Raw genomic sequence first — 14077 nt, 5'->3', positions numbered from 1 at the left:
GACCTCAGCCGAATTTTACACAAACTACTATTTACTTCATAACTTGAATGTAAACTCAAAACAAAGGCTCACATGATTGCCACAACGCAATAACCACACAACAATGCCGGTCAAAAACTGTTTGCTTCCCCCAGTCAGCAGCACCTGCAGAGTAATTACCTGTTGTATTTAACACCATCCGGCCAAAGTGCAGAGCGCCACCTGCTGTGGATTTCAGGTAGTACCCACTGAACACAAATGCCTACATATATGACAGATGACTCTAACAATCAGTACGATGAACAATGCACTTATATCTACTCACAAACATATGTTTCCAAGCCGAACACTGACACAATAATGACGCATTATGCTCTGTGTTGTATCGGCAACACAATCACTTTGTCTAAAAAGTGAGTCAACTAGATTGTACATTGTTTCCGTCTCCCTCCACTGTGTGTCAGAGACAGTTTTAGTTCATTTGCAGATAATGAATAAAACTTATTTTTTATAATATTTAATTGGTATATAATATTAAATAATAAATATTTGTTTCCCCTGAAAGTAGAATTAAAGTAATTTCACACCACCAGAGGGCAGAAGTAGAGGTGGTTAGTTGTAGTTCTTCTTAGTGACCACCAGAGGGCAGAGATAGAGGTGGTTAGTTGTAGTTCCTCTTAGTGGCCACCAGAGGGCAGAGGTAGAGGTGGTTAGTTGTAGTTCCTCTTAGTGACCACCAGAGGGCAGAGGTAGAGTAAACTAGAGAGTAAAGGTGTCAAAGATCGTCTATAGCTCAGTTATACAGGATTAGTTTTACATGAGGACGTCCTCTGGTTCAAATATTACCTCCTACGTTTGAATTTCATGTGGTTCATTCACACAAACAAATACGACTAAAGATGTTTTAGTTTTAGTTGGTAGAAAATATTAAATAATAAATATTTTCAGAAAGCAGGAATTAAAGTAGTTTAGAAACGCTGGATGTGTGTGAGTGTGTGATCGACATTGACAAGAAACAAACGTCAAAACTAAATAGTTGTAGTTCCTCTTAGTGACCACCAGAGGGCAGAGGTAGAGGTGGTTAGTTGTAGTTCCTCTTAGTCACCACCAGAGGACAGAGGTAGAGGTGGTTAGTTGTAGTTCCTCTTAGTGACCACCAGAGGGCAGAGGTAGAGGTGGTTAGTTGTAGTTCCTCTTAGTGACCACCAGAGGGCAGAGATAGAGGTGGTGAGTTGTAGTTCATCTTAGTCACCACCAGAGGGCAGTGATAGTCGTGGTTCCTGTGTGTTGACCGTTTAAAAACACTATTCTGGCCTCGGGCCGCTACCACAACTGGGCAGATGAACAACAGGTCCCAAGAAAAACTCTGACTCAGAGGATCCACGTAGAGTCTTTACTAGAGATTCAATGTAAAAAAGGACAAACAAAATATACAAATTAGTTTTATATTCGTAAAATACTGCTGTACAAAGATCCGTTAGCTTCCGGCTAACGTCACAGAAAACGCTAACACAATCCAGATATTACATATAATAATCAACATAACACACGGTATCATCAGTACTATGAACAATGCACTTATATCTACTCACAAACATATGTTTCCAAGCCGAAAACTGACACAATAATGACGCACTATGCTCTGTGTTGTATCGGCAACACAATCACTTTGTCTAAAAAGTGAGTCAACTAGATTGTACATTGTTTCCGTCTCCCTCCACTGTGTGTCAGAGACAGTTTTAGTTCGTTTGCAGATAATGAATAAAACGTATTTTTTATGATATTTAATTGGTAGATAATATTAAACAATAAATATTTTTTTCCCCTGAAAGTACAATTAAAGTAATTTCAAACCACCAGAGGGCAGCAATGGTCATGGTTCATGTGTTTCTATCATTTAAAATCACTTTCTGTCTAAAAAGTCGAGTAAACTGTGAGTGAGGATGACAAAGATCGTCTATGACAAAGATTCTTACATTAACATCTCAATTTATCGTCTCATCTTCTACCGCTTAATCCTCACTAGGGTCGCGGGGGGTGTTGGAGTCTATCCCAGCTGGCATCGGGAGAGAGGGGGGGTCCACTCTGGACTATCGCAGGACTAACACGGAGACAAACAACCTTCCGCACTCACAAGCACATCTGGGGTCAGTTTAGAGCCACCAATCAGCCTCACGAGTATGTCTCTGGAGGTGGGAACAAGTACCCGGAGAAAACCCACCCGGACACAGGGAGAACACGCAAACTCCCCCCAGAAAGCTGCTGTGTCACCTTCTACAGAAACATTCTCAATATCATTTTCCTCCAAACTATTTAAAACTTGTTCAAATACTGTAATCACTGATGTTTTAGTTTAATACGTGGAAAACATAAAATATAACATTAAAAATCAATATTAAACGGGGTTGAAACGTTTGAGTGTGATGGAGAAGAAACAACTAAACGCAATCATGTTGTGTAGCTACAGTTCCTCTAAGTGACCACTGGAGGACAGTGGTAGTCATGGTTCCTGTTTTTATCATTTAAAATCAGTTTCTGTCTAAAAAGTCGAGTAAACTAGAGAGTGAGGATGACAAAGATCGTCTATGACAAAGATTCTTACATTGACATTTTAAACATCACCTGTTTTGTCTCTAAATAGGTGACATTTTGTTTGAATACTGCCGTCAACGATATTTTATATCTATCTATCTATCTATCTATCTATCTATCTATCTATCTATCTATCTATCCCCGCGACCCTCGTGATGATTAAGCTGTATGGAAGATGAGACGAAATATTTTTTTTTTTTTGCCCGAAAGTAAAATTGAAATAGTTTAGAAACGTTGGAGGTGTGAGTGTGTGATCGACATTGACAAGAAATAAACGTCAAACTAAATAATTGTAGTTCCTCTTAGTAACCACCAGAGGGCAGAGATAGAGGTGGTTAGTTGTAGTTCCTCTTAGTCACCACCAGAGGGCAGAGATAGAGGTGGTTAGTTGTAGTTCCTCTTAGTGACCACCAGAGGGCAGAGGTAGAGGTGGTTAGTTGTAGTTCCTCTTAGTGACCACCAGAGGGCAGAAGTAGATGTGGTTAGTTGTAGTTCCTCTTAGTGACCACCAGAGGGCAGAGGTAGAGGTGGTTAGTTGTAGTTCCTCTTAGTCACCACCAGAGGGCAGAGGTAGAGGTGGTTAGTTGTAGTTCCTCTTAGTGACCACCAGAGGGCAGAGGTAGAGGTGGTTAGTTGTAGTTCCTCTTAGTGACCACCAGAAGGCAGAGGTAGAGGTGGTTAGTTGTAGTTTCTCTTAGTCACCACCAGAGGGCAGAGGTAGAGGTGGTTAGTTGTAGTTCCTCTTAGTGACCACCAGAGGGCAGAGGTAGAGGTGGTTAGTTGTAGTTCCTCTTAGTGACCACCAGAGGGCAGAGGTAGAGGTGGTTAGTTGTAGTTCCTCTTAGTGACCACCAGAGGGCAGAGGTAGAGGTGGTTAGTTGTAGTTCCTCTTAGTCACCACCAGAGAGCAGAGATAGTCGTGGTTCCTGTGTGTTGATCGTTTAAAAACACTATTCTGGCCTCGGGCCGCTACCACAACTGGGCAGATGAACAACAGGTCCCAAGAAAAACTCTGACTCAGAGGATCCATGTAGAGTCTTTACTAGAGATTCAATACAAAAAAGGACAAACAAAATATTAATAAGACAAATTAGTTTTATATTCGTAAAATACTGCTGTACAAAGATCCGTTAGCTTCCGGCTAACGTCACAGAAAACGCTAACATAATCCAGATATTACATATAATAATCAAAATAACACACGGTATCATCAGTACTATGAACAATGCTCTTAAATTAGTTCTTAAAAAATAACAAAACGAACCTAAGCCACCTGAGAAGGCTGCTGTACCAGTTCTCGTAGTTGACGCGTCGTCTTCCGGATCCAATGAATGAATTAACACCTGAGCGTCGTATGCAGTCACCAACATTTATTTCCAATCTTGCGCTCTTAACCAATAAGCGACCTCAGCCGAATTTTACACAAACTACTATTTACTTCATAACTTGAATGTAAACTCAAAACAAAGGCTCACATGATTGCCACAACGCAATAACCACACAACAATGCCGGTCAAAAACTGTTTGCTTCCCCCAGTCAGCAGCACCTGCAGAGTAATTACCTGTTGTATTTAACACCATCCGGCCAAAGTGCAGAGCGCCACCTGCTGTGGATTTCAGGTAGTACCCACTGAACACAAATGCCTACATATATGACAGATGACTCTAACAATCAGTACGATGAACAATGCACTTATATCTACTCACAAACATATGTTTCCAAGCCGAACACTGACACAATAATGACGCATTATGCTCTGTGTTGTATCGGCAACACAATCACTTTGTCTAAAAAGTGAGTCAACTAGATTGTACATTGTTTCCGTCTTCCTCCACTGTGTGTCAGAGACAGTTTTAGTTCATTTGCAGATAATGAATAAAACTTATTTTTTATAATATTTAATTGGTATATAATATTAAATAATAAATATTTGTTTCCCCTGAAAGTAGAATTAAAGTAATTTCACACCACCAGAGGGCAGAGGTAGAGGTGGGTAGTTGTAGTTTCTCTTAGTGACCACCAGAGGGCAGAGATAGAGGTGGTTAGTTGTAGTTCCTCTTAGTGACCACCAGAGGGCAGAGGTAGAGTAAACCAGAGAGTAAAGGTGTCAAAGATCGTCTATAGCTCAGTTATACAGGATTAGTTTTACATGAGGACGTCCTCTGGTTCAAATATTACCTCCTACGTTTGAATTTCATGTGGTTCATTCACACAAACTCATAGTTTTACTCAAATTTACGTTGTGTTGCTATGTCTCTGCTATTTTCCGTCTCACTCCACTGTATCTCAGATACACTTTTAGTTACCCTTCAAATTATAATGATTGATAAATATATTTTTTCTAATATTTATCCACCGACCTGGTGGTTTTTAAATCAGCTCCACCTACAGATGAATACATTGATGGTTGATTTAATGGTTTCATCCCTGGTCTAAACATCTGTCCAAACATTGAGACATGGACGATTCTTACGGGATTATGATCACAGACGATCTCTATGATTGTTGTTAATTACCGGAAGTCCAAGGAAAAAAAGTAGTCCCGTGCAAATAGGACTAAAGATGTTTTAGTTTTAATTGGTAGAAAATATTAAATAATAAATATTTTCAGAAAGCGGGAATTAAAACAGTTTAGAAACGTTGGATGTGTCCGAGTGTGTGATCGACATTGACAAGAAACAAACGTCAAACTAAATAGTTGTAGTTCCTATTAGTGACCACCAGAGGGCAGAGGTAGAGGTGGTTAGTTGTAGTTCCTCTTAGTGACCACCAGAGGGCAGTGATAGAGGTGGTTAGTTGTAGTTCCTCTTAGTCACCACCAGAGGGCAGAGGTAGAGGTGGTTAGTTGTAGTTCCTCTTAGTCACCACCAGAGGGCAGAGGTAGAGGTGGTTAGTTGTAGTTCCTCTTAGTCACCACCAGAGGGCAGAGGTAGAGGTGGTTAGTTGTAGTTCCTCTTAGTCACCACCAGAGGGCAGTGATAGTCGTGGTTCCTGTGTGTTGATCGTTTAAAAACACTATTCTGGCCTCGGGCCGCTACCACAACTGGGCAGATGAACAACAGGTCCCAAGAAAAACTCTGACTCAGAGGATCCACGTAGAGTCTTTACTAGAGATTCAATAGAAAAAGGACAAACAAAATATACAAATTAGTTTTATATTCGTAAAATACTGCTGTACAAAGAACCGTTAGCTTCCGGCTAACGTCACAGAAAACGCTAACATAATCCACATATTACATATAATAATCAACATAACACACGGTATCATCAGTACTAAGAACAATGCACTTAAATCTACTCACAAACATATGTTTCCAAGCCGAACACTGACACAATAATGACGCATTATGCACTGTGTTGTATAGGCAACACAATCACTTTGTCTAAAAAGTGAGTCAACTAGATTGTACATTGTTTCCGTCTCCCTCCACTGTGTGTCACAGACAGTTTTAGTTCATTTGCAGATGATGAATAAAATATGTTTTTTTTTTTATGATATTTATTCCTCGGAAGAGGGCAGTGATAGAGGTGGTTAGTTGTAGTTCCTCTTAGTGACCACCAGAGGGCAGAAGTAGAGGTGGTTAGTTGTAGTTCCTCTTAGTCACCACCAGAGGGCAGAGGTAGAGGTGGTTAGTTGTAGTTCCTCTTAGTCACCACCAGAGGGCAGAGGTAGAGGTGGTTAGTTGTAGTTCCTCTTAGTCACCACCAGAGGGCAGAGATAGAGTAAACCAGAGAGTAAAGGTGTCAAAGATCGTCTATAGCTCAGTTATACAGGATTAGTTTTACATGAGGACGTCCTCTGGTTCAAATATTACCTCCTACGTTTGAATTTCATGTGGTTCATTCACACAAACTCAAACTTTTACTCAAATTTACGTTGTGTTGCTACGTCTCTGCTATTTTCCGTCTCACTCCACTGTATCTCAGAGACACTTTTAGTTACTCTTCAAATTATAATGACTGACAAAAAATATATTTTTCTAATATTTATCCGACGACCTGGTGGTTTTTAAATCAGCTCCACCTACAGATGAACACATTGATGGTTGATTTAATGGTTTCATCCCTGGTCTAAACATCTGTCCAAACATTGATTTATATCACATCCTTCATAATTCTAAAGTGACAAGAGGCAGAAAAAAACGCAAATCAAACAAAGGCGCCAAAAAATAAAAACTCACCCCTAAATCACAGAGATGTTGATTCACACTGGATTAGTTTTATCAGAGGACCTCTGAGGTACGAGAATTATGGAGGTAGTTTGTGGTGTCATTTTCACTTTACAAATCATCATTTTCACGGGATGATGATCACAGACGATCTCTGTGATTATTAGAAATCACCGGAAGTCCCAAGAAAAAAGTAGTCCCGTGCAAATAGGACTAAAGATGGTTTAGTTTTGATTGGTAAAAAATATTAAATAATAAATATTTTCAGAAATCGGAAATTAAAGTAGTTTAGAAGCGTTGGATGTGTCTGAATGTGTGATCGACATTGACAAGAAACAAACGTCAAACTAAATAATTGTAGTTCCTCTTAGTGACCACCAGAGGGCAGTGATAGAGGTGGTTAGTTGTAGTTCCTCTTAGTGACCACCAGAGGGCAGAAGTAGAGGTGGTTAGTTGTAGTTCCTCTTAGTCACCACCAGAGGGCAGAGATAGAGTAAACCAGAGAGTAAAGGTGTCAAAGATCGTCTATAGCTCAGTTATACAGGATTAGTTTTACATGAGGACGTCCTCTGGTTCAAATATTACCTCCTACGTTTGAATTTCATGTGGTTCATTCACACAAACTCAAACTTTTACTCAAATTTACGTTGTGTTGCTATGTCTCTGCTATTTTCCGTCTCACTCCACTGTATCTCAGAGACACTTTTAGTTACTCTTCAAATTATAATGACTGATAAAAAATATATTTTTTCTAATATTTATCCACCGACCTGGTGGTTTTTAAATCAGCTCCACCTACATATGAACACATTGATGGTTGATTTAATGGTTTCATCCCTGGTCTAAACATCTGTCCAAACATTGATTTATATCACATCCTTCATAATTCTAAAGTGACAAGAGGCAGAAAAAAACGCAAATCAAACAAAGGCGCCAAAAAATAAAAACTCACCCCTAAATCACAGAGATGTTGATTCACACTGGATTAGTTTTATCAGAGGACCTCTGAGGTACGAGGATTATGGAGGTAGTTTGTGGTGTCATTTTCACTTTACAAATCACAGACATGGACGATTTTCACGGGATGATGATCACAGACGATCTCTGTGATTATTAGAAATTACCGGAAGTCCCAGGAAAAAAGTAGTTCCGTGCAAATAGGACTAAAGGTGTTTTAGTTTTAATTGGTAGAAAATATTAAATAGTAAATATTTTCAGAAAGCGGGAATAAAAGTAGTTTAGAAACGTTGGATGTGTCTGAATGTGTGATCGACATTGACAAGAAACAAACGTCAAACTAAATAGTTGTAGTTCCTATTAGTGACCACCAGAGGGCAGAGGTAGAGGTGGTTAGTTGTAGTTCCTCTTAGTGACCACCAGAGGGCAGAGATAGAGGTGGTTAGTTGTAGTTCCTCTTAGTGACCACCAGAGGGCAGTGATAGACGTGGTTCCTGTGTGTTGATCGTTTAAAAACACTATTCTGACCTCGGGCCGCTACCACAACTGGGCAGATGAACAACAGGTCCCAAGAAAAACTCTGACTCAGAGGATCCATGTTTCCATCTGTGATTATTAGAAATTACCGGAGGGTCCCAGTTTAAACCAGTCCCGTGTGAATAGGACTATAGATGTTTTAGTTTGAATTGGTAGAAAATATTAAATAATACATATTTTTTCAGAAAGTAGAACAAAGTAATTTCAAACCACCAGAGGGCAGTAATTGTCATGGCTCATGTGTTTCTATCATTTAAAATCAATTTCTATCAAAAAAAAAAGTCGAGTAAACTGTGAGTAAGGATGACAAAGATCTCTTTTAATTCTCATCACGGAGGAACATATGAACACAGAACATTCACAGAACGTTCAACGGATCAGATCCATATAACAATGTTCCAAACATAATAAAGAATAGAATTGTTAGAACAAAATCAAAATGTGAAATTAAAAGTCAAACCAATATGTATTAATAGTCATAAACACATCAACATAGGAGACTGATTGTATCCCACAATGCACCTGTTCAACCTCACGGTGCTTCACTGTCAAAGATCGTCTATTAAAAAGATGCTTCAACACCAACATGCTGAACATCCATTTCTCTCAGAAACAAGTGAAAATGTTTTTGTTTTAATTCTAGGAAAACATAAAATATAAGAAGGCACTGATTTTAATCATTTAAAATCACTTCCTGGGTTTTTGTTGCAGTCCAACCCTCAGCGTATGTTCACATAGAGTCCATAATTACATTTATAACTCTTTTCTCCTGGTATGAGAGTCTGAACGTGTCCTGACTGCTGTTAATTAACATTCTCCCTCTTTATTGATTATTCACTGAGTTCATTCTGCAGCTGAACAGTCACTTAGTTAGAAGACTCATTATTTCTACATGTGAGGTATTGAAATGAGGAAAATGTAACGTTGTCATTTAAAGAGGAGAAAGAATCAGAGAAGATGAACGTTAATGAAACACAAACGTTCACATTTGATCATCTCTCTTAAAGTGATCAGAGCAGCAGGTTTCCTCTGATTGTCCAGTTTAACGTCATTATAGAGTCACTGCTCTGTCTGGACTGAACCCACAGTAAACAGAGTTAACACTAAACTAATAAATAAATGAGACTGAATGACGACACTGACACAGTGGAAACAGCCTTAAACCAGGTCACATAGAAAACATCATCACATGGTACCAGTTAGAAATATGAGCTCCTCCATCAAAGAATAAAACACGGCTGCTCTTTGTTGCCTGGATTCATCATGTACAAACCATGAAGCCCTAACGGAGCAACCAGAGTCTGAACTAGTTAACTACTAACTAACCAACATTTAAACCAAACACCAACACATGACAACAAGACAGCAATGATTCACTGACTGGTGGACATGTTACTGACTGCTTGACATGTTTCTGACTGGTTGACATGTTACTGACTGGTTGACATGTTTCTGACTGGTTGACATGTTACTGACTGGTGGTCATGTCACTGACTGGTGGACATGTTACTGACTGGTGGTCATGTTACTGACTGGTGGACATGTTACTGACTGGTGGTCATGTTACTGACTGGTTACAGCTGCTTCACCATATTTCAAAGTGCCGGTCTTTCCTGAAGGGGGTCGTGTCCTTGATGTTGTTGCTGAAGAGTCTAGAAACAGTGAAGCAGAGAGCAGACGTCACTCAGGACAGAACAACACAACAACTTATAATACATCTACTGTCAGATTATTGTCTGAGAGCCTCTGAGCAGCAGGTTGTGAAGTGATGGAGCACTGATGGAGGTCAGCTCACCGCACAGTGTGGATGGAGGGCAGCTGCAGTAACAGGTCAGTGGAAGCATCAGTGATCTGGTTGTGACTCAGACTGGAACACAAACACAACAACAAGTGTCAAAGCTGTGACAGTAACACACCATGTGACACTGCTGGATGCTGAGAGGGGAAGGAGGGAGGGGGTCAGACACTCACTCCAGGACCTGGACTTTGTGCAGCTGTGAGCTGAGTGGGAGCAGCAGCTGGTCAGTGAGCTGACAGTGACTGAGGTCCAGCTCTGTCAGACCTTCACTGAACTCCAGCATCTGGACCAAAGCCCCACAGGTCCTCTGGTCCAGTCTACGGTGACTCAGATCCAGCTCTCCACCCAGGGCTCCACACAGGGACACGGCCCGTCTCACCGTGTCCTCCTCACTGTGGACAGGGACCAGGGACACCAGCTGGAGGAGGACGGTTTGACTGACTCTGAGCAGGAGAAACAGAGCAGACTGTTAGGAAGCATCAACATGAAGGAACGAGCTGGTCTCTGGTTCAGGACCCTGGTCTTCACCTCAGGTGGACCCTGTTGAGGACAGGAAACAGCAGCTCCAGTCCACTGTCCTCCACCTCACAGTGTCTCAGGTCCAGCTGTGTGTCCATGCTGCTGTGTCTCAGGACGGTGGAGACGACCCTGCAATCGTCCCCAGTCAGACTCAGAGACTCAGTCTGACCGTCCTCTGGTGTCTCCACACAGGAGGAGCAGGACAGGTCCAAGCTGTGCTGCAGAGTCCTCAGGAGACCTGACGACGCCCCCTGCTGGTCGTCAGAAGCAGCACAGCAGTGGACGAACCTCAGCAGCTGATTCCTGTCGACACTGAAGTAGAAATAAACCAAGTTACACAACAATACACAGACAGTTACACAACTATTTAACTGAGCTTTATTCATTAATTACCAACAACAACAACCCTCTCCACACATGATACTGATTAAATAAAGACACAACCATCAGTGAGTCATAGGACAGTTGATTCATGTCCAGTGTGATGGACACTAGTGACACTAGTGACAGTGATGATGTCTGACCTGAGCTGAGAGACTCTGTCCAGTGCAGAGAGGATGGACTGTAGTCCCTCTGTTGGTATCGACATCCACAGCAGCTTCAGCTTCACTCTGTCACTGTGTTTGAGGACGAAGAGCAGAGCAGCACAGTCCACTGAGTCCAGCTCTCTACAGCTCAGACTGATCACATGATCCAAAGACCTCAGTAAACCTGGTACAGAGAGACCGGCCTGAGCTCTGAACAGTTCTCTGATGGAGGTCATCACAAAGCTGGGACTGGGCCTGGAAGGAAACGGTTTGTTAAGCAGATGAAGATGTGATGAACAGCATCATGTCCTATAAAGACTACAGAGGACCAAGTGTCTCTGGTCAAATGTCCAGAACCCTGAATGAGCACCTTCTCAGCACCATCCTGTCCAGGAAGGGAAGCAGACGAGTAGTGTTCTCCTGCAGGAACCGGTTCTTCCTCAGGTTCACGGTGATGATCTGATCTGACGACTGTAGCAGGTAGTGAAGAAGCTCCCAGTCCACACGACAGCAGCTCAGGTCTCCTCCAACTTTACTCAGCAAGGACAACGTCAAGTGTTGGTCCTGGACTTCAAGGACGAGGGTCAGAAGCTGCTGGAGAATCTCTTCACTCAGTCTGAAAAGTTCACAAGATCAAATCAATCCATCTACATTCAAACATGATCCAGCTCTAGATGAGTTCACTGGACTGAGGGAAGATACTTACTTGAGTGTTAGAGGACCATCATGAAGCAGCAGAGACATGAGACACTGAGCAGAGATGCAGGACTCAGTCAGGTCTAAGAGTCTGACTGTCCAGTATCTGAGCAGAGAAGATAAACTACTGACAAACTCCAACATTAATCTGTCTGATGGCTGGACTGTCTGAGGAACAAGATGAAGCTCTTCAACTACTAATGGACAGACCAGTCTGCCTCTTCTGATCCACTGAAACAGCACCAAGGCCACGTTGTTGGAAAGTCTGGAGTGAATGAGAGTCAGAGGACATGATGAAGGATGTTCACTAAAACAACTGTAACTGAGGCTGAATGTGGACACGAGAGAGAAGCTGCTAGAAGAAGAAGAGACAGATCTGATGAGTACCTCAGGCTGTGGAGACATGTTGTCCTTCTGAAGAGGTTGGAGGCTCCTCTGACTGACATCTTTAAGGCTGTGAGGGTGAGATCCACTTTAGATCCACACAGATGGAGAACTCTCCCCACAGAACAACAGGTTTTCCTGTGTAACTTTCCTGTTAAGATCAGGTTGAAGCCAAGAAGCTGCAGCAGAGACGACAACTGATGGACGTCCTCTCTGGACCTCACAGAGATGGAAGAACACACAGACTGGAAGAACTCTGGAGGACAACTGAAACACAGAGAGAAGACAAACTGTTAAAAACACTAAACTCCTGTTGGACTAACATGTAGAAGAAGTGATTTACCTGAGCTGTGAGATATAAGGCAGACACTGCAGGAAACTCCTCACTTCACTCTCTCCATGTGAGCAGCCTCTCAGCTTCACTGGTTTCTTCTCTGGTTGGAGTTTCATCACTTCCAGGAGGATGGAGGTCTTTCTCTCTGAGAGGTTTATGGACCAGACTGTAGGAGACTGGAAAACTGACTGGAATGATGGAAGGAGTCTCAGACCTGTTTTAGTCTCATAGTCCTTCACATGGGAGCACAGATCCAGCAGGAAGTTACTACGATATTTATTAATAAAATCACTGTCGTAAACATCATCATCCATATAATCTTCATCTAAAGGGAATGTTTGATATGTGCAGACTGATGATAACAGCTCCACTATCTTCTCTCCTGTCTGATTTTCTCTCTCTGCTGCTGCACAGAACAGATTCAACAAGAACCTGGTTTGTTGATGAAGATCTGACCTCCAAGGATCAAACCTGAAACTATAAGAAGGAAACATTTAGAGATGATTTGATGTCAGCTGCATAAATACAACCACACACTACTGATGGACTCCATCTAGTACATGTCTGTCCTGGAGAGAATGAAATGACATTTTAAACACATGTTTCATCAGAGCAGCTCAACATTGTTTTTAGACTGTTACTGACTCACAACACAAACACTAATCCTGAGTGTGATTGAATGGTCTCTGTCATTTGATTTGTTGGATGAATGGAGAGAGTAAAACACTAGATAGAAACTATCTACAAATATACAGACTGTGTTTTTATTAAGATGAAGTGGAGTTGCATCTAAATTCCTCCAAATTCTCTCCAAGTCATTTCTCCAAACTGTTGAGAAGAACCAACAGGAGACGTCTGATGTGTCGAGTGACTTTGTGTCACTACACTGTGTGAGAGTGGAGTTATTCATTGTGTTGTAGTTTGTCTCTTCACTGATGTAGATGGTGGTTGTGTAGTCGTCTCATCCTGATAAGTGTTATTGTTCATGTTGTTTCTCTTATGAGTTGTTGATGTTGGCTGAGCTTCATGCTGTATTTATGTGATGATTCATTAATGTAACATCATGGAATGATCATGAACTGATGACAGATGTCACATATTAGCCAGAGATTCAATGAGGTAATAGAGTAAATGTCTGGTGTGACACCTCCAGCCACTGAGTGGGCTGGTTCACCCATTTCTCTGTCGGTCGGCTGGATGGACGTACAGACCTTATTTTTCAGGTTTTTCTACGTAACGTCACCATTCATCTCTTGGTAACGACTTTATGTGTCTACCTGAATAACGTTAGACGTTTCTCCTGCTTTCTGGCCGACACAAAATAAACACTGACTACAGGGGGATTGTTTTTACCACCAGGCTTAATTTGCGGCTTAATTTTCTACTGTCTTCTATACGAGAGGTAATTAGTCACACAGACCTGCCCAGACACACAAGTAACAGGTGTGATAGCGTCAGACTGTGTTAACTTCTCACCAACCAAAGTTACTAGCGTCACCAGCCGCTAGTTAGCAGTTTGCTAGTGGATGTGCTACCAGTGCGTCTAGTGGACACGCCTCCACAGATAAAACCCCGTTGACTGGG

The 14077-nt window shown here is 41.6% G+C and overlaps 1 protein-coding gene across 12 annotated transcripts in view; it reads right to left on the bottom strand.

The window, feature by feature from the left end:
• Positions 1-8533: 8533 nt before the first annotated feature.
• LOC125000627 overlaps positions 8534-14077 on the bottom strand; it is a 45322-nt gene continuing 39778 nt past the window's right edge. For 9 of the 12 annotated variants that reach the window (XM_047576173.1, XM_047576176.1, XM_047576177.1 and 6 more), the window contains 9 exons: positions 12503-12970; positions 12163-12426; positions 11786-12040; positions 11450-11695; positions 11077-11334; positions 10562-10864; positions 10207-10476; positions 10031-10102; positions 8534-9887 (listed from right to left, as the gene is read on the bottom strand). In XM_047576173.1, the coding sequence (XP_047432129.1) occupies positions 9821-9887; positions 10031-10102; positions 10207-10476; positions 10562-10864; positions 11077-11334; positions 11450-11695; positions 11786-12040; positions 12163-12426; positions 12503-12970 (2203 nt within the window). In that variant the 3' untranslated portion in view covers positions 8534-9820. The remainder of the gene's footprint in view (positions 9888-10030; positions 10103-10206; positions 10477-10561; positions 10865-11076; positions 11335-11449; positions 11696-11785; positions 12041-12162; positions 12427-12502; positions 12971-14077) is intronic. The other 3 variants (XM_047576175.1, XM_047576178.1, XM_047576179.1) reach the window with 2 other exon arrangements.

Source organism: Mugil cephalus, chromosome 23 (assembly GCF_022458985.1).
Source record: "Mugil cephalus isolate CIBA_MC_2020 chromosome 23, CIBA_Mcephalus_1.1, whole genome shotgun sequence".
In the NCBI taxonomy this organism is placed as follows: domain Eukaryota; kingdom Metazoa; phylum Chordata; class Actinopteri; order Mugiliformes; family Mugilidae; genus Mugil; species Mugil cephalus.
This window is presented reverse-complemented; position numbering and strand designations above follow the sequence as displayed.